The 20,704-nt window shown below is 44.7% G+C and overlaps 2 protein-coding genes across 3 annotated transcripts in view; both read left to right on the forward strand.

Moving 5' to 3' along the window:
- LOC144115794 (uncharacterized) overlaps positions 1-16,208 on the forward strand; it is a 59,876-nt gene extending 43,668 nt beyond the window's left edge. For both annotated transcript variants that reach the window (XM_077650287.1, XM_077650288.1), the window contains one exon: positions 13,678-16,208. In XM_077650287.1, coding sequence (XP_077506413.1) covers positions 13,678-14,911 — 1,234 coding nt within the window. In that variant the 3' untranslated portion in view covers positions 14,912-16,208. The remainder of the gene's footprint in view (positions 1-13,677) is intronic.
- A 683-nt stretch (positions 16,209-16,891) lies between these two features.
- LOC144102705 (uncharacterized) lies at positions 16,892-20,272 on the forward strand. The gene has a single exon (XM_077635899.1). The coding sequence runs from the start codon at positions 17,296-17,298 to the stop codon at positions 19,816-19,818; it is 2,523 nt and encodes an 840-aa protein (XP_077492025.1). The 5' UTR covers positions 16,892-17,295; the 3' UTR covers positions 19,819-20,272.
- The last annotated feature ends 432 nt before the right edge of the window (positions 20,273-20,704 follow it).

Raw genomic sequence — 20,704 nt, forward strand, 5'->3', positions numbered from 1 at the left:
GCACCATTTCGAAGCAGGTTGCGGCAGTTGCGGAGGCCGCAAAAAACCTAGCGGCAAGCACTAGTTCAGTTGACTTTTCCGCACAGCACCGCAGCACGCAGCGGCAGATCGAACGCCAGCTAGGGTGGCGTTCCGGATAGCCAACAACTGTGCATGTCGCTGGTTCTGCGGTACTATCGTCGGGTACGAGAGGTGCAAACGGGTGCTGACTGCCTGGCTACCAGCGTTTCTCGCCGCTATATCTTCTGCATCGCTGTTGGCAAAGTGAGGTAAAGTGTGAACCATGGCGCGAACGCTTGCCGCTCCACCACCAGTCACCTGTGTAGTGAAGCAAAGCCTGTCGCCTGCCATTTAACCGGCCACAGATTGGCGCTCGGCAGTTCGATATATCTGTTTTATGGAAAACCGCGTTCAATACATAGAGTAAGAAATGCATGTGTTTCCTGAAAATATTTAGGAACAATTTGATATAGCCAGTGATTCGTAATATCTGTGTTCGTTGTAATGAGGTTTGACTGTATGTACTGTAAAGGGAATGTGTGACATGATGTAATGCAATACATCACATAGGGCTCTGCTAGCTAGAACTAACCAAAGTGATTAATCATATTTATGGGGGTTTTGCCACCTTGTTACAAAGTTTGTTACGAAAGACCTGATTTTGAGCGACAGTAGTCAGCTATACATACATGGCATGGTATCATATGTCGCTCTTGAAGGTCTTATTGTAGAAAAAAAAATTTGTTGAATTTTGTTATATATACAGCTTTGCTGTTCTCAGAATTTTATTAAGGTTTTCTCATTATTTTTGTTTTGTTAAGACATTTGTGGGAATTGTGTTGTACACGGTTGAATAAATTGTGCCCATCACTGACTTGTACATGTTGTACTGCTTACCTTTGCACACAAAACATATTTTTTGTTTTAAGGCTGTTTACAAGGATACCATCCATTAATGTAGTGGAGAGTTCTCTTTGATCACTGTTTCATTTCGCTGGCAGTTGAAGTAAATTTGCTGGTTGTTGGCCTAACTCAAGCAGGAAAATGTGCAAAAATGTTGTGGATGGTGAGAAAGTAGCCACAGGAAGAACGAGAAATGTGCTATAGCAGGATATATAGTTCTTTCTTTGTAGTATAATCCAGTGCATGAAAAGGCTATTAATGTATAGTAAATCTGTCTTTCATTCATCACACTTAGCTGTGCTGGTTTTTTTACAGTGGTGGAGGCGATGAAGAAAAGAAAGTTTGGGAGGTAGCTCAATACATTATGATTACCAAATACAACAAAAGACCTAGTTGTCATGTTCTTGGCGTAAATAATGTAATACAATGGGATCTCAATGATGTGAATCTCATGGGATCATGAAAGATATTCGTATCACAAAATTCGTACCCTCAGGAAAGAACAAAATCTAAGTGCTGAAGTGAGGGAAGTGCACTCTCACAAATCCGTTTAGGGCAGCTTTTTGTGCTCACAAATATGTTCACGGCTTACTTATTCTAATCATCTGTAGTGCTGCAGCAGTGTTCAGAACACACTAAATTCTGTGCGTAGTGCCCAGTGCACTTCAAGCTGGAAATTTTATGAATTTTAGAGGTGCACGATGAATCGAAATTTTGAATATGAATTCATTATATTTGTTACCTAGTTCATATTCGTTTTGAGAAATTAATATTCAAGAATTTTCTAATATTTGCCAGCGATGGAATACTATGCAGACTTTCATATTTCGGATCTTGGCAAAACCACAGTATGTGGGCAAATTATCTAGAGGGCAAGTTTAAAGCGTCCGGAAGACAGTACGAATGCGTTCTCTTTGCTATCATCTCTGCCGTTTTTCAGTGCATCGACCAATCACGTTCTGGTGTAGCTAGGCTTGGACCTCATGCAAAATTCCTGAAGTGAGGTTTTTCATGTATCACACGTAATGAAAACAAGACTCAATTCAATTCAATTCAATTCCATTTATTTTCCAGAAAATTCTGGCGGTTGCCTGGACTAAAAGCTGTAGGTATACAGCTTGACGAGGCCCAGGCAGCCGTTACAAGGCATAGAAGCAGACTTTGTTGAGAACATTTACATACACACACAAAAAAAAACGAACACATAGTCAGGTTACAGTTTTCACAAAAAACAGGACAGCCAGAAAGCACAAAATCATCAATAAATTACAATAGGGAAATACAGAAAACATATTTACATAAGATACAAGGGAGCAGCTGTACTTGGGCGCGAATTATAGTACGTCGGGAATTATTTTTGAAGAAATAATTCACGCAATGCTTTCTTAGTAGGGTTATTTATGTCTTTATATCTATTTAAAATTACTGGACGATTACTGGAAGATTGCTTAGCACCGGCTTTAAACTATCGCAACGCGAAAGCATGCATTTTTTTTATTTATTCTTCCTTACATACTTGACGCCACACACAGGGAACTCATCCTATCACCTTCACAGCTGTTCCAGCGGTAGCTCTGCCATCTCGTTTTGGTCAGGTACGATGTGAGGATCTTCAGAAAGGACTCTTGAAGAGGGGCCGAGTCGAAGTGCCACTGTCAGGGCAAACGATCATGTAAAAATCTCACCTATTGCATGATGCATTATAGCCCGTGCATTTATGACATGTGCATAAAAGAAGGAGGACCCCTGTTGCTAGGCCAAAAAATATCCTGGCCGCACAGGCTCAGTTTCTGAGCTTCATTGCTTCTGGGCAGTGGCTGGCGTGTCACTGTTGATTTCTTTCCTCTTTTTAGGAGCAGTCTTGCGGTTTTGACGCCAATGTGTGTCCCCTTCTTTTAAGTCCGAGTTCTTCTTCCAGCACGCCAAAACTGTGTGGTTGTCAGGGGCTTTTTGTTGTTTGTGCATTGGAGCCTTGTGCATTGAAGCTTGCTCCTAATGCATGTGGTCTTGTACGGGTCGGTGCGTGAAACATTGAAAAGTTTGTAGAAGTATCTACAGCTTCAAGTGGCATATTTGTGAACAGTTTAAAGTTCCCAGTTAGCGGCACCTTTGTGTGTACCTTTAAGGGGATATTAGGCGCAAAGTCTTTGCATGTTGGTGTTTTTACCTTGATAGATCCGTACAGTAGCCATGAAAATAAGCCGGAGCACAGTGTGGCTAATTGATTACTAACCATTTTTTCACCATCAGTTTCGATTTCAGCCAGTGACAGCATGCAGTTCCTATTTTTGGCACATTTGACATACTGCAGCATCAGTTAATACGCCCGCCCAGAAATCTTCGACACCATGAAAAGTTCATCTGGTTGTGCCTTATCCAAGTGCTGCCAAGCAGCCTGCCACGTTCTTAATGGCCATTTTTTGATAGACAGATTCAGGGATGGTATGGTATTTGATTTGTTTGAATTGCACGTCACTTATGTCAATTTTCATGCATTGAAAATCATATGTTAAAGGACATTTCACCTGATGCCTTGCTGGATGGCATCCATATATGCTGAGGAAACAGATTACATCCTTTGCTGAAATTTCGTGTCTGTACCCCTTTGAGTGCAGAGGTGAAGTTCTGCACTGGGGCATTTTCTGTAGTGTAACCATGCACATCCCCATAAGCAAGAGAAAAGAAATGTGCATGTGAGTTCTCGCACTACACCTCGCTGAGGAGAAGGAAGAGACAAAAGCTAACTTGATGAAGCTGTGAGACATGCAAGTCTGAGCATGAAAACAAGAAATATCAATTGCAGCTGCCAAATTAGCGACTGGGTATTACTCCGACTGGCAGCGTTGAACTGGCATGACATTCACTCATGTTAGGAGCTTTGGAGGGTATAACCATAGTGAATGAATTATCCAGTCTGTGCTGCCCAGGCCACTGAAACTGCCCGATAAAATTTGTGTTGTAATTTTTCGGGCTGCTGGAAATCATTCACAAAACCGGTTTCAAATTATCGAGGCTTCAGTGTATTTCCTTCAATAGTGTAAATTTGTCCCTTAATGATGGTAAAGCTGAGCAAGTGATTAGTCAGTATTTTGGTGATTAGCAGTATTTTAGCCACAGCATCACTCAAAACTGCAAAAATGTTTCATGTTTCTTCACCGTGTGGTAGTCGTTAAAATACGGCTTTACGCACTCTGCCTGGTCGCATTCTGCATGCATAAAATGGGTGTCTGCTTTCTGTTTGGGCGTCAAGTCATTAGCATACACGCGGTGTCTTCATTGGGTGTGGCTGCCTTGAGAAGGGGTCTGAGACACCCTCCTTGGAAAGTGTTCCGCCGTTAGTCATGACTGGCTCTCTATGCTTCGTCTCTGGACTTAGGTCGTTTGATCTGGTTCTGGTGGTGTTGTAATCCAAGTCGGAAGATCCATCACTCCTACTGCCCAAAAAGAAAATGGTGTGTGTGGCGGTAAAGCAACTTTTCCAGGCATCTGACTCACTTAAAGGAAACTGAGTAAAAAACGCAGAGAACAATAACACCCTGTGGGCGTTGGTAATAATGAACCAAGGACAGTGCTAGTCAAGTTAAAAATCAACTTTTGTGCACCTCCACAAGACCAGGTGACGCATATGGAGGAGTTGAAACCATGCAAGTGCATCTTCGTAAACCTAGTTTCTTTTTTTCCACAAGAAGGTAGCACAAACACTTTTATAACAATTCTTGTAAGCTCTAGGAGGTGTTAGCATCTCCTGGTGAGCATATATTTTCAGTGTAGCGCAAAATTTGAAACAGTATCATCGCCATATATGCCAAAAGCCCTATGGGATAGAAATTCGCTGCTGTACACATGCAACAAAAACCCTCAAAGGATTAATGTCGAGCTATCTACGATGACATTACTCCTAATTTTTGTAATGATTTATTAAGCTTAATTTTATTACCACCATTATTGCTACTACTATTATGATTACTTTTGGGAATCAGAAAACGTGAATCTTAATTCATCACTTATTGATATCATTCTCCATAGATTTCTAGTTTGCAGTGTGCAATGCAATCTGCAGGACAATGTGATTTATGTATAACCCACAGCATGGCCATTTGCTTCTGGGTCATGCAGTGTGGCTTGTTTTGCACTTCCCGTATTCTAGATCCCTTGAAGGTGAGAGGAAATCTCAACATCACCCGTCCAGAGCTTAAGACTTCCAGGGGTGCTAGTAAGATCTGCTCTCCAGTTTAGAAGCAACCCCCCTGCCGGGCTATATATATTTTGTAAAGTTTTGTAAAAGGTGTACATTAGGATGATATAAAAATAGGGTGTGTACCAGATTAACTTCATTCAGGAGTGGTTCTTAAATTGAGAGCATGTTGTCCGGCAGAAGTATTTGGAGGAAATCAACATAATGTTGTGTGCAAAAGTTTATAGTTCAATACTGCTGTCTGTGTAAGAATTGAAATCAGACGGCATTTTTTTCTGCCCAGGCTATTTGCCATGGTGTGGCCTATTAAAGTACTTTTGATCCTTTTCGTTTCATCTTGAACAAGCCATCGGGTGTGATTTTGTACTAGTGCTCATCTAGAAGATTGCTACTGCGAGTACCTTTAATGTGAGGATTATAAATTTGCTAGTAGAAGCCCCTTTTTTTTTTAGTAAAAGTCCAAAGTACTGATAAGATTATTAGCGTGTTCAGTTGGGTTGAGTTGGGTCTTTTTCTTCATGCGACCAAAGGATAGTGGCGGCAGCTTTCAAGGTGTTATCTTGCTCAGCTGGGTCGACTGTGAGTACATGCTGCCTACACGAGAAGGCCTGTTCATTGGATGTTAAAGAAAATAGTTTAGTGGACTGTTGTGTCTATCGCTCGTGCTGTTAACATTCGACAGCGCCACAGAGTGTGGGATAGCGGTTTCAATGCACATATAGTAATTGCATTTGATAAGTTTCACTCTATGACACGATCTCGCCAATGCTATTCACCGCCTGTTGACAGGAGGTATTCCGAGACATGAGTTCGGAACAGTTGGGAATAAGAGTAAATGGAGAATACCTAAATAATCTTCGATTCGCTGAGGACATTGCCTTGCTGAGTCACTCAGGAGATGAACCAGAAATCATGATCAACGAGTTAGACAGGCAGAGCAGATGCTGGGACTAAAAATTAGCATGCAGAAAATCAAGGTAATGTTCAACAGTCTAGCAAGGGAACAGCAGTTCACAATTGGCAGAGAGAGCCTGGAAGTTGTAAAGGAATACTAAGGGCAGGTAGTGACAGCTGATCCGGATCATGAGAGGGAGATAACTAGAAGGATAAGAATGGGGTGGAGCGCATATGGCAGGTTCTCTCAGATCATGAGCGGCAGATTACCAATTTCCCTCAAGAGAAAAGTGTACAACAGCTGTATCTTACCGGTACTCACCTACGGGGCAGAAATGTGGAGGCTAACGAAAAGAGTTCAGCTTAAGTTAAGAACAACGCAGCGAGGCATGGAAAGAAAAATTATAGGTGTAACGTTAAGAGACCGGAAGCGGGCAGCAGAGTGGGTGAGGGAACAAACGCAGGTTAATGACATCCTAGTCGAAATCAAGAGGAAGAAATGGGCTTGGGCAGGGCATGTAATGCGAAGGCAAGATAACCACTGGTCCTTAAGGGTAACGGAGTGGGTCCCAAGAGAAAGTAAGCATAGCAGGGGGTGGCAGAAGGTTAGGTGGGTGGATGAGATTAAGTGGTTTGCAGGCAAGGAGTGGAAGCAGCTGGCAAAGGACAGGGTTAATTGGAGAGACATGGGAGAGGCCTTTGCCTTGCAGTGGATGTAGTAAGGCTGATGATGATGATGACTCTATGACACAAAGAAGACATTAGTACTTTGTTAACCTCTGTTTGATTGATAAAACTCATATCTTTGTAAACTAGTCATTTAAGGCAGATAGACATTTCATAGCCCGTTGCTTATGTAGAAATTTGAATGAAGGCCTTTACATATGCATGACTTTTGTAACATTCTTTATTCATATTTGTTGCGTCATATTTGTCAGATAGTATTCGGAAATTCTGAAGCAATCCGTGTGGGGAACAGTGAGGTATGCAAAGTTTATTGGCTAACACTGAATGAGGGAGTGAACAAGAGAGGAAAAACATCGGGGAACTTGCCAACATTTCGACAAGAGGACTTTGTCTTCGTCTGGGCAAAGCGTTCATCATTGGCAGGGTTAAAATAGGTCATCCCTCCAAGGAGGAAGGCCGGTGATGAGCAGGAGGGCATGAAGTGGGAATGGCTTTAGGATGGGGAGGGTGAATCTTGTCCAGGCATGATGGCTGCTAAAGATGATTAACTGGTTGACCTGCAAAACTGAAGAGAAAAGGGCCAGCAGCAGAAAGGAATCCGTGGTTGTGGAGCATAGAGAAATAACGAGCATGGCCTTGAAAGGCTGTGTGTCCAGTTGCAACAGTAGGCTTGGTATGACTGGCTGTGTTGACCTGAGCTGGGTTGACCTGTGTAAGGAACTAGTCAGCATGGCGGAACAATGTACCGGGGAAAAAAAGGATAAAAAATAAAAATAAGGGAAAAAAGAAAACATGGGGCGAGAAAGCATGAAAGGAAAGGGGGGAGCCAAGGATTTCTGAGAAATGATGGCTAGAGAAGTAGGGCATAAGCTAAAGATAAATTGCAGAAAGAGAAAGAGAAAAAAAAGGTCATTAAGGGGGTAAAGAACATGTTGGGGCAGAAGGGTAGCGTGAAAGAAACAATAAAGCGATGGTATGAAGTACTGGGAAATGCCCTGACCATGTGCAAGACCTGTTTAAAGAATTACACTAGTGCCGGAACGTGCCTGAGAGATTCTAAGTGTCCTCTGGATACGTTACTCCTTGCTGGTTGTAAAGATTGAAATTCGTGGATTAGAAATGCCTGTCTGTGTTATCTATCCCTTGCAGATTTGAAGCTTGATTGAAGAATGAAAAGTTAAGTTCGTCGAAGTTGTGACCACGTTGATTAAAAGGTTCCGACACTGTCTTCTGTAGGTTCCTTGCTCTGTCAGCTCGATGACCATTAGTCTGGCGCTCATTGATTGTCCGGCTTCTTTAATACATTGTTTCTGACAGGAGGAGCATTGAAGCATGCAGATAACATTTGATGATGCGCAGGTAAAGCTAGTCTTTATATTGAAGCTGAAGTCGCTTGCCAAACTTCTAACAGTACCGTCACTTTGTAAATGCTTACAGTATAAAGACGTTATTCATTGAGGTTTTGCAGTTGCGCTCACAAATCGAAGCCCTCATCAAAAAGCTGCCATCACGAGCAGCATTTGCTTGCATATCGAAGCTTATTGCATACGGGAGCTGATTTCATTATGTGATAGCAGGGTAAAATGTCGCAGGCGCTGTAGAACCTTTTATATTATTTTTACTTCGACTGCCACGCTAGGCTTCCTCTGCTTTATGAAACAATATTAAAAAAAGTAAACCTTGTATAGTCCACACCTATAAATAGTCATCACGATGCGAAATTTAAGCTTTTAAGTATGTATATAATCTGCGGGCTATAGTGCCAAGAATACGATAATACTTATGCCTCTAGTTATTGTGAAACAGCTCTCAGGCAGTATGCTTGTGAGTGCATTACATATGGTCTATTTGAATTGTTTGAGTTTGATAGAATAAGGCATCGAAATTATATAGAGAGCTCAAAATGTTAACATATAGGTAGCTTGTGTATTGAAGCACTCGCAAGGAGATTTGTGCAGTGAAATTTTTGGCCGAGGCAAAATGAATACTTTGCAATATAAATGCAAAAGCTAGCAGAAATTCAAAATGTGGAGTTGTTATGCAGGCTATTAGTTCGCATTTTTTAGTACTTTGGTGTTCTGTTTCTGCATCATTATTTTCATGCTATGAAGGTCAAAGGTGCAGATATAGGTTGTAGCTATAAGGAATATGACTGTGTTGAAACACCCTGCGGTGGTGCTGAGTTCAATATCTTAATGCTCTTGAAAGGGCCATATGTGGGCACTTGTGATTTGTTGTTTCCAGAGTCAAGCTGGAAAGCACTAGAATGCACACGTAAATTAAGAATCTTTTTTACATTTGCTCAGGCTGACTCGATGCTCTACAGACCAAACATTGTTCAACATATTCACAGTCCCTTGTAACTGTTTATCTGAGCTTGTGATCTGTCATGCATTAGATAAATGACAAGAATCTGATATACTGATACCAGCTCATTATTTTCTATGCATTGGGTGAACTACAAGGAGCCGAGATTCTGATTGTAAAGTTTGACAACTGAAAAACATACGATGCTTTGATTTTGCATTTGCAAATATTTATTAATATGCTTGACTTTACATCTTGATAATTCAAACTCAAAGGGTTCAATAAGTTTGTTCAAATTAGGCAGAGCTTAAATTAATGGGAGCTTTTTCAATTAAAAGCGTAAAAGTTCATAATAGCCATTGAAGTGAAAATGGTATTATGGTGCACACACATCATTTGCATACACATCATATACATACACCTCGTGGTGCATACACATCATTTGCCACTGATACACCTACACCTACCATGAGAGGGTTCTCCAAAAATTGATGACATTGCACGCATTGTTTTATTGTGAAGTTTACATACTGCAGGGCTAGTTTGGAACTCTCAGTGGACTTAAGATTGACCAGCCTAGTTTGTGCTTGAATGCATGTACAGGGTGTCTAGTGATCTGGAAAACTTGAAAAACCTGGAATTGTCAGGGATAACATCAAAAAAGTTAGCCAAGTCAGGGAGAATGACCGACTGAAATTAACGTGGTGGTCTGAAGGGAATTGTGACAGTACAGTGAGTGCTAAGTACGTTGTCAGTGCATATTTGCATGACCTTTTTGCTTTGCAGTTATAAGGCGTGACATCATGTCTGCCAAGCTTAATTTTATGTCTTTTCCTCGTCGTCCACAAAGCAAGCACTGTGTATATTTGGTTTCTTCTGTGCTGACTTCTGCACTACTCGCGAAATTTGTCCTGGTGCTGATCATGAAACTAAGCTGCATTCAAAAATATTTTCCATGGAAGAAGCTGAAGCCAGTAGTGTGCAGAACTTTCTCTTTTACGTCCTTACTGCAAACATCAAATGTTCAGAAGTTGAATAAGATAGCCACTCTTGTTAAAGGGGCACTGAGGATAGCTCCATCGAGCTTTTATTCTTAGTAAAAATCGATTCGATACCTCGTTCTCGCTATGAAGATGCTTTTTCTGGCAGCAAAGGACGCATTAATAATAACAAAGTTGGATTTAACTCATGAGATCAAGGCCCTAAAGGCCTCCGTGATCACCATTTGAAAGTGAATGGCGGTGTAGCCTAGCCTTCGAGGTCCACAAGTGAAAAATCACCTTGACTCACCACAGCTTGCTTGTGAAAACAGTAGGTGGCAACGATGCCCATGTTTCATTTCCGATGCTTTCTAGTGTATAAAAAAGTTCTGTTTTTTAGTGTAATTTAGCGTCTTTTTAATCAGTGCGGTAGTCTGTTGATACAGGCCAACTTCAATGCGTCCTTTGTCTCCTTAAAGAGCTGGAATACAAGAAGCAGTGGTTGCTGCGTAAGTCGTAGCTTGAAGCTGGGCTTCCTTTAGGAAAAAAAAAAACAATCTGTAAAACAGGTAGAGCAAACCTGTTTTCAATATAGTGTTTTAAGTTTCAGTTAATAGTTTTCTTGCTGTGAATAGTTCATGTACTGTCTATTACTATCATCCACTAAGTTTTTCCGCCTCTTCAGTGGCCAGAAAATTTGATCTGAAATATTCGGGGAAAACATGGCAAAGTCGGAGATCTTGAAAAGGGTAGCTCAGTAGACACCCTGATGTAAGAAGTATGGACAGCGTGTGTTTTCCAGGTAAATATTATGCTGCTGATGATAGGGAGGAAGCATTTAGAAATGGATGGATGGGGCGTCAGTTAAAACGATTTATTGTACTGCTGAAACTGAACGGTTTGCGTACATAAAGAGACTCCGTAGCACCTTTTATCTCGATGCAAAATCTGTCAAGTATGAAGGGCACGACTTGAGAAATCACCTGTACTCCATCTCAAAAGTAGTTAGCAATGCTGTGAAGGCTGTGGCCATTAGAGCTGATCAGAACGGCGTGCGCTGCAAAATGTCATCCACGCCCCTCGTCCCGCAGCTGGTGGCTTCGTCACTGGGAAAGAAAAAGTACCAGTGTCCAGCTGCTGTGCGTAGTGTTCCTGTATACAGGAACACTAGCTGCGTGCTACAGTACTGCACGCACATGTGCGCGCAGGAGACTGGGCCGACTTGGCAGGTGCCATGCTAGCCACGTTTGCAAATGGCAGCGCATTACTTAGCAGCAGGCAGGCCACCGCAGTGCTGTGCTCGTGCGGACTTTCTCTGCTAATTTAACCAGTGAATGAAACGGTCGCTATACTTTCAAACCGCCATCCTGAACTACATTTTCAATTACTGCAATAACTGAAAAAAAGTCAACACTGCTAAAATATTTGAGGTATTTAATTTATGTTAGAAAGAACGTGAACCAGACAGACCTCTTTCGAATGTTTTCATTTGAAATAATTGTTGTCTTCCTTGACCGTGATTTGACAAGAGAGCTCTATCTTTCACAGAGCTGCAAACAACTTGTGGGATGAGGCATAATTCATGAATTATCTGCTGTTCCTAACAGCGATCAGAGTTGGCAGCGATCAGAAATTGCCCTTCGGCGTCCCCAAATGCTTTTGCTCGGTTCCAGTCATTTTTACTGTAATAGCTCTTCTCGTCATTCATCCCTTCTGTAGACTACGTGTTGTAGCCTGCAGTGCGAAATGCTCGCATGATCTGCCCATTTTTTGCGCTTTTTCTGCTTTTCGGCCCATAGGCTTGCGACTCGCCGAATTTGCTCGGCTTTCTCTGCCCCGGTAATTGCATTGACTCCTGCCTCTAGTGGTGCTCAAGGAAACCGGCTAACGGCTGCCATCTGTCCGCTGTGACGTGATTGCTGTAAAAAATGACATCATAGTAGTACGAAATTAGTGCGATTTGTACGAGTAATGCTACTCGATTAGGCGTGGGAAGTGGCATATTATGGGAGCTAGATAGTAGCATGCTTGCTGTTCGTAAAGCAGCTGTATTTGGATCAGGTACTTGCCAGCACATGATCTAATGCTTTGGCTGGCTAATTAACGATTTTAAGAAAGTGCCATCATGGCCGCTTGTGCTCCTGAGTTGGGGCACGGGCAGCCTGAGTTGGAGCAGCCTCTTTGCATGCACATAGTGTGTGAATTGCAGTAAATGCCTTTCTTGATCACGTTAGGAACCCTCAGGAGGTTGGAACTAGTTGGATTTGAGTGCTCACCCCCAACCTGCCCTTCTAAAAGTGACTGACCCCCCTTTATGATGCAAGCCATCACCATTGCACTGAAACCTTTTCTCTAGGAGTTCTTTAGGGAGTATTTTCAGTGGCCGCCATGCTGGTGTACATTAAGAACGACCACAAACGCCGAAAGGCAGTGCGCTGTGTCTAATCGGCCTATCACCTCCTGCTCTGGCCTGCACCGTTGAAGCTGCGCGCTGAACACCAAAATGACGCCCGTCACGTCAACTGAATATGCTGCTCTCCATAAAAGCTCGTGGTATTTCGCCTTGTTGCTCTGAACTCCACTGTTGTTGGTTGTCAGGTGGCGATAGCACTGAAGTTTGATTCGTCATGTGTACAGACCCTCTGAAACTGCTGCAGATTTACACCCCTAGCCATGGTTTACTGCTGCTGCGAGCCTACAGCACCACTGGCACTAATGTAGTTGGCGATTCCTACTAGAAAACTTCGCAGAGCCGGTAAATTTAGGTTGGTGATAAAAGCTGGTTTACGGCCGCAAGTGAAGGAGCGCAGTCGTAAAATGAAGGAACTGGCCTATTGTGCTTCCAGAATTGATTTGACGACTGCCTCGGGCTTAGCCATTTCGCAGTATAAGTTTGAATTTCCAGTGCGCGTCCGTAGTCCCATGCACCTGCAGCAGGCTCAGAGCTAGCTTTTTTTCTTATTTCATGGGCCTACTTACATACTGTCTATCGGACCTTCTATAAGTGACACGAATAATGTTGGTGCAGTAATTATTTTTTTATAGGTTTATTGGCAACAATATAAAGAAATGGGTAGACGTATTTGTCAAGGAAGGAAATTGCTTGTATTGAGAAATTCACACCACCGCCGCCAAAGCCCGTTTATAAGCTGAGCTGAAGTTTGCGTTGCGACAGCCTTGTTATGTATCAGTGTGCACAATGGTTCATCGTCATATGTGATGGCCCGTCATTTACCGCGAACGAACGAGGCAAGTACTGCCATCGACATGAATGCAAAGTCGCGTCTCTCTCTCGAGGTGTTGGAAACTGGTCACGAGTGCCGAGCACAGAAGTCCCATTGTTTCTATTCTTTGGAAAAAAAAAGAGAGAGAAACGTCGGAATTCCCGCGACTACGCCATGCTTTAGTGTAGTTGCTCGCTTGGCTCTGCTTAGATAGATACTTCATATGAAAAGAACGACAGATGCAAGCATCCAAGCACCAACGGGTGCTCTTGCACGTGTACCTGTTTTTGACGTCTTCTCAGTGTGGGGATTTTGCTTTCTTCAATTGTCAAGGCTGTGTAGTACTGCTCGCAAACCGCCAGGACACTGTAAAGCATTGTTCTTTTCGATTTTACAGCAGCAATAGTATTAGTAGCAGCTGAACTTGCTTCCGCCTTCCCAGTTATGTCAACCTTTGTCTTGCTTTTCTTTTTCTGCACTACGATAGTGGAAGCAACAAGCCTGGAGAGGACCTTGAAGACGGCAAGGAGGCGGGGCAAGTGGCCGAGGAGTCTGCTGCCCACGCACAGAAAAAAGACTCGTCCTCGAAAGGTGACAGCAGCAGCAGCAGCAGCGGAAGCGATAGTGACACCAGTGACAGCGACAGAGACAGCAGCGCTGACAGATTCTTGCTGAAGATTCATGACCTTCCCGAAAACATCACTGCCGAGCAGGTTGCCAGGCACCTCAAGCAGGCTGGCGTCAGAGTGTCGGGAGGCAGGCTGGGCATCCTCCTTTTGACCCGCAGCAAAGGCGACCTGCCTATCGGCAGGGCCTTTGTTGAGGTGGCATCAAAAGAAGACCAGGAAAGGGCCCTCAGCTACGCGTGGGAGAGCGCCAAGCTGTCAGGTCACCGCATCAAGGCCTTCCGGGGACAAGTGGACGACGTCCGCCGCTATGTTATGTCGAGAAGGCCAGCTTTGAGCGCACTGCACAAGGACGTCACATCCAGTTGTGTCGTGCAGGTCCGCAACCTGCCAGTGGGCGCAACAGAAGAGAAGCTGAAGGAGCTCTTCTCTCATTGCAAGGTAACGCAAGTAGAGCGTGAGAAATTCAGCTCGGGTAGGGCCCAAAGAGCGGCGTTCATGCGCTTCATGTGCCCCGACGAAGCCCAAAGAGCTTTGGCCGTGAACGGAAGGAAGCTAATGGGCCAAAAACTCGAGCTGTGCCTCGTGCCGGAAGACTACGCCGACAGGCTCTTAGAAGGGGATCTTCTAAATCTGGCGTCGTATGCAGAACAGAAGGGTTCGCGGATTGGCACACGAAGAGTGTCGGGCACCGCGCGACACGCTGCAAAAGAGGCCAGCCTACGGGAAGGCGCGACAAACTTCCGTTTGGCAGAGCCACACGAGCTGGAAGCGATCCTTCAGACGTCAGAGGGGCTGCACAGGGTGGTCGCCGAGGGCCTACCTTTCAGCATCGCCCAGATAGAAAACTTTCTCTGGCCCGCGAAGCCAAGCCTGGTGGTTCGGGTTCGACGCGCCAGCGGCGTTATGTCGGGGAAGGTCGTGATAACATTCGCTAGCCTAGCCGATGCCCAAGAAACTGCCAAGAAGAACGGTCATATGATATTTGGCCGCAGCGTCAGGATAAAGCTGTTGATGCCTGGCACACCCAGCGGCGAAGAGAATGACAGTGTGACAGCTGACGTGGCGACGGCTTCCTCACCTTCTTCATCTTAGTAGGCAACAGTACCTGCTTTTGTTTGATTTTTGCAGGGTTTGGGAAAAATAATTACCTGAACTCGTGTAAAATAATCGAACGTATGCGTTGCAGCGTGCCGTGAACGGAAGTTGCTTGCACATTTTGCATTTCCTTTGTGCTGCTGTTGCAGTAGTTACGCTCTTGAAGCGAGCCATACGGACGCAATGTAGTCTTTACGCGGTAACATCGCAGACGTTCGTAAGTTAGCCGCTCATTTCCCGTTTGACTTATATGCTTGTGTTCCTGCGGACACCCACCTTAACGCGTCAAAATTATTTGCTATACAGCGTGTTCAAAATTAAGACTTTACTGATTTTTAAACAAAATGTGAAACGCCGTGCGCTAATGCTGGTTTTGCACGTTAGTAACGCGGCTAGGCGGACACAAATTGGGGCAATAGTTGGCCCCGTAAATTCAGTAATTTTACAACTAAAATTCATTAACTTTTTATCGGCTGAAGTTAGTGGGGATATTTATATTGAGAACTATTATATTGAAGATGTTATGGTGAGGCAGTTGCTTTTCAGTGCTATTCCATTTTGTAAAATTTTAGACGTGTGCATCTCAGCTAGGACACAGGCGAGTTACTAAAATTTAAAAAAATAGAATAGCCCTGAAAAGCAACTGCCCCACTATGACATCTTCAATATAATGGTTCTCAATATAAATATGCCTGCTAACTTCAGCCAATAAAAATATTATTAATAAATTTTAGTTATTTACTGAATTTATGGGGACAATTACTACCCCAGTTTGTGTCCGCCTGCTCGCACCGCCGACATGCAAAAGCAGCATTAGCGTACGGCAATTCAAATTTTTTTTTAAATCAGTAAAGTTTAATTTTGAACATGCTGTATAGATTGGAAGTGGGTATCGTTCTGTGCACAGGACAGGGTTAATTGGAGAGATATGGGAGAGGTGTTCTGGGTTTTTGGCGTGCCTGTTCCGCAGAATTCGGGCCATTAGCTCATTTTGCTGTCAACTCTCGTCGGCCCCTTCGCTATCAGGAACAGGTCAGTCGAGTTCCGTTGGCGAAGAGGCCGCACTTATCTCTCAGAGTGAGTGACTAGCTGCAGCTTAAACCGTCACGTATCTAGGTGTACTTGGAGACGTAAAAGCATCCGCGATGTAGTTCGTAAAGTGACATTGTTTTAGTGTGAAGTGTAGTGTACATACTGTTAAAAGAAGGTACTTCTGTGCAAAAGCAATGAGCGATATGCACTGTGTCTGAAATGAGTTGGACCAAAGTTGAATAAATGTTGCACATTGCAAATATGCATCAACTCTGTATCCACTGCGATGGCTCAGTGGTTACGGCGTTCGGCTGATGACCACGATGGTGCGGTATCAAATCCCGGCTGCGGCGGCCGCGCTTCGATGGATCAAAATGTGAAAGGCGCCATGTGCTCTGCGATGTCAGTGCATGTTAAAGATCCCCATGTGGTAGAAATTAATCTAGGGCCCTCCACTACAGCACAGCCCCGAAATTTTGATTTGGTACAAATGCAACTTTATTTTCGATTCAGCTAGCTAACATTTTTTTCTTGTAATATTCGAATATAGCGAAGCCTTCTGGTTGGAAAGCTCTAGAGCTTCAAATGGAACGCAATATGTCGTCTAAAAAAAAAACTTGGGGCTTTTTTAGCCAGATTCTTAATGAGAATATGCGATAAATTTTGGTTGCTTGCCATCTACAATGAGTGTCTAATGTTCTTGCGATTTTCCCGGCAAAATTTCAGTTCGAACCAGTTTCATTGTGCTCTTATGATATGCATGAGTCTAGTCATTCTGGAATGTTCGCATGCCGTGCATTAAATTATTCTGTGGTATTGTACTAATCCTACCCACTAATACACCTTAATCCATTTTCTGGGGTGTGCCTACTTTTAACATTTTCAGGGTCCTCAGATTTTCAAATTTGGTGGCGCCCTTTAAGGGGGGATGCAGGGATCAGATCGCGAAAATCGCGGAAAAAATCGATTTTTGGAAAACGGCAGATTCGGATTCTGCATTACCTTTTCTATCACAGCTAAGAAAATTTCCGCCGAAAACAGTCTCTAAGCGTACCTAAAAAATATTTTTTTGACCGCGGGTCGCAAAAAAGTGGCCAAAATCCGCGCAAAAACGGCCGATTTCAGAGCGCGATACCGCCGCACCTTCACCGCCGCCTACGGCAAGTTTGGTGTCACTGGAAAGCTTGCTTCACCGCGGTTCTTCTCCCAGTGGAACCACGTGTCTACGATAAAAAATAAATGCACAGACGTGAAAAATACGAGGGCACCCGCGAAGTCGCAGCTAGGCGCCGATTGGCCGCGCCAGTCACGTGGTGCTCAGCGCGCCCTGCGATTGGCTGCCGAAAGGCATGCCGCTTCTCCGGTTGTCTGCTGCGCGCGCGCTTCGCGAAAACGATAGTTTGCGATTCAACTCGTGCTGTCCGTTCTGCATTTTCGTCAACTCATCTGTTGCGTGTGGTTTCGTATGTGAGCCCGCGATGGAGCGTCGCACGGGCCAGAAGTACAGGACGAAGTATGCTTACGGGAAGTGTAAGCGCAAGCCTCCTATTCCAAAACAGAAGCGGCCAGCAGCAACTGAACCGCACGAACGGAGGTCCGCTCCGATATCCAGTCACGCCGATGTGTCGTCGGAAGCAAGCCTGCCCTTGGAATCAGCGACCAGCAGTGAATCTGGGGGCCTGGCGCCGTCCGCTAGCCATGACATCGCAGTGCAGTACCGACCCGGACACAGTTCCGTTTTTGCGGCGGCGAGTGGCGGTGCAGTGCCGGTTCAATGGGATGACGGCGAAGTTTTGCCTAAGCAGAAGCACACCGTTCAGGTGCACCTGCCCTCGGAATCAATAACCGGCAGTGAATCTGTGGGCCCGGCGCCGTCCACAAGCCGTGACATCGCAGTGCAGTACCGACCCGGGCACAGTTCCGTTTTTGCGGCGGCGAGTGCCGGTGCGGTGCCGGTTCAACGGGATGACGGTGAAGTTTTCCCTAAGCAGAAGCGCACCGTTCAGGTGCACCTGCCCTCGGAATCAATGACCGGCAGTGAATCTGGGGACCCGGCGCCGTCCACAAGCCGTGACATCGCAGTGCAGCACCGGCCCGGGCAAAGTTCCGTTTTTGCGGCGGCGAGTGACGATGCGATGCCAGCTGAACGGGATGACAGCGAGCTTTTTCCAAAACAGAAGCGCACCGTTCAGGTGCACCTGGAACCACGTTTTGTGACCTTGGAAGCAGCTGAGGAGCAAGCGTGCAGCGTCCGTGCTACACTTCGCGCGGTGTCGTCAACGGATTGCAAGTTCGGGTTCGCGCGGCAGACAGAGGAAGAATCGGCCCCAGATGAAGATGAATTCACATTAATTCAAGCTAGTGTAATGAATTCGATAATAGGGTCTTTACTGTGCCCAAAGTGCTCTAAGAAGAGGTTGTCAGTGAAGCACGAGACTAAACTGGGCCTAGCAGTAAAATTAGTGCTTTCCTGTGGTGCTTGCGGCCCTATTGCTTCACATTGGTCATCAAAAAGGAAGTCTGAAGGAAGGACTTTTGAGGTCAATATAAGAGCTATGCAAGCCATCAAGACCATTGGAAAATGGCCCACTGCCCTGAACGACTTCTGGGCCACAATGAACGTCTCACATCTTGGGCTGCATCAAAAAACCTATCAGGGCCACCTAAAAAAATTGTTTAAACCTGGAGCAGAGGAAGCTGCACAAAACATTTTTGCAGATGCTGTACTTGCTGTAAAAGACGTCTACAGCAAGATGCAACCATCCAGCCCAAGTAACATAACAGTTGTGTATGATGGCACTTGGCTTACACGAGGCCACAGCTCTCACATTGGTGTAGGATGTATTATCGAATTTTATACCGGGCTTGTGCTGGATTGCACCGTACTGTCAAATTTCTGCCTAGGGTGCTGTCAGCAACCAGCGGAGAGTGACCCTAGCTATGGCACTTGGATTGAGCAGCATCAGTGCCAGAAAAACACAGATGTTGCCTCAGGTCAGATGGAGGTGGAAGCTGCACTAATACTTTTCAGGCGTTCTTTCAGCAGCTATGGCCTTCGCTACACGAATGTCATATGGGATGGTGACAGCCGAACATATCTTGCACTCTGCAAAGATGAGGTATACGGCTTCATACCCCTGACTAAGGAGGACTGCATAAACCATGTGCAGAAGAGGATGGGCACTGCACTCTGCACACTGGTTGCAAGAGCAAAGAAAGGGGAGCCATTGGGTGGGAAAGGTGGACTCACGCAGGACCTAATTAAAAAACTGACCAATTACTATGGTTTAGCCTTGCGCAGAAACACCAAAGTCAGTGACATGCAAAGGGCCGTGATGGCCACATTGTACCATGTGACATCTACAGATGACGAGCCTCATCATGAGCTGTGCCCACCTGGCCCTGACAGTTGGTGCAGACATAGGTCAGCACAGGCCAAAATGGAGCCACCACTGCCTCATAAGTACAAGCTACCAAGACGTGTAGCAGAGGCATTGCTACCTGTCTACCAACGCCTGTCTGACCCGCAACTGCTGGAGCGTTGCAAGGGCAACAAGACGCAGAATGCTGCAGAAAGCTTACATTCTGTCATCTGGTCAATGATTTCAAAAGATCAGCATGCTTCATTGTTTGCAGTGGAGACTGCAGTCCATGAAGCAGTTGCACGCTACAACTTTGGTAACTTGCGTGCCTACACTGAAGTATGCAAGTCTGTGGGCATCAAACCCGGTAGCCTTGCCCTTGAGAGAGCTCAGGAGAAGGACAAACAAAGAAAAAGAAAAGCATGCAGTGCAGAAAAAACGAAAGAGCAAAGGCATAAGAAGACCCCTGCAAGCAAAGACACCAAGTATTACAGCCCTGGGGCATTCTGAAGAACATGTGGTGGCTGTGCAACTTTAGAGCCAGTTTTCTCAGAAGTGAGTTTTGAGCCGACTGTCCTGCTTGCAGAAAGCATAGAACAACTATGCCTTGTCGGATTTGCATGAGGTTTATTGTGTTGTATTTCTTAGTAAATTCTCTGTGCAGTGACATTCCTATATTTTTTAATAACTATCTCATTTTTTTACTGCTTAGCTAAATTAGCGCGTTGATAACGACCTCATTTTTCAGACATGGATATGTTGTCCTATGTAAAAAAAATTAAGTGATAAAATTATTTGGAGAATGTCACTGCATGAACTATTCATTTTGCTAAAATATAAAAGCAACTGTGGGCTTCTACCATGTTTTTTTGTCATGCCAGGCTTTCTGCAAGTTGAGTGCAAATAAAAATTTGTAATATCAAAACTACTCAAGATATATCAATGAAACTTTGTATTTAGTCATTCTGCACACTTTTCAATAACCATGCCAAATTTCATTGCTCTACTACAAAAAATAAGGAAATTGGCTCCGATCCCCACCTCCCTCCTTAATTGGTCTACTGGTGGTCACGTGTTATTGATTACGTCATGACTCTCAATTGCATTCACATAGCGTCCTCGATCACCTCACGCCGCGGTTGCCCCAAAACCAGAGTGGTGCGCTTTGCACCACGGTGGTGGTTCACTGTGGTGGGTCAACATCGAGTACAAATTAAACGAGGACAGTACATGGGCCTCTATAATTTCACCTCCATTGAAATTCGACCGCCGCGGCCGGGATCGAACCCGCGTGTTTCGGGTCAGCAACCGAGAGACGCGGGTTCGATCCTGACCGAGGGTGTCGAATATTGATGGAGGCGAAATTCTAGAGGCCCGTGTACTGTGCGATGTAAGT

This window comes from Amblyomma americanum, chromosome 1 (assembly GCF_052857255.1).
Source record: "Amblyomma americanum isolate KBUSLIRL-KWMA chromosome 1, ASM5285725v1, whole genome shotgun sequence".
NCBI classification, from domain to species: domain Eukaryota; kingdom Metazoa; phylum Arthropoda; class Arachnida; order Ixodida; family Ixodidae; genus Amblyomma; species Amblyomma americanum.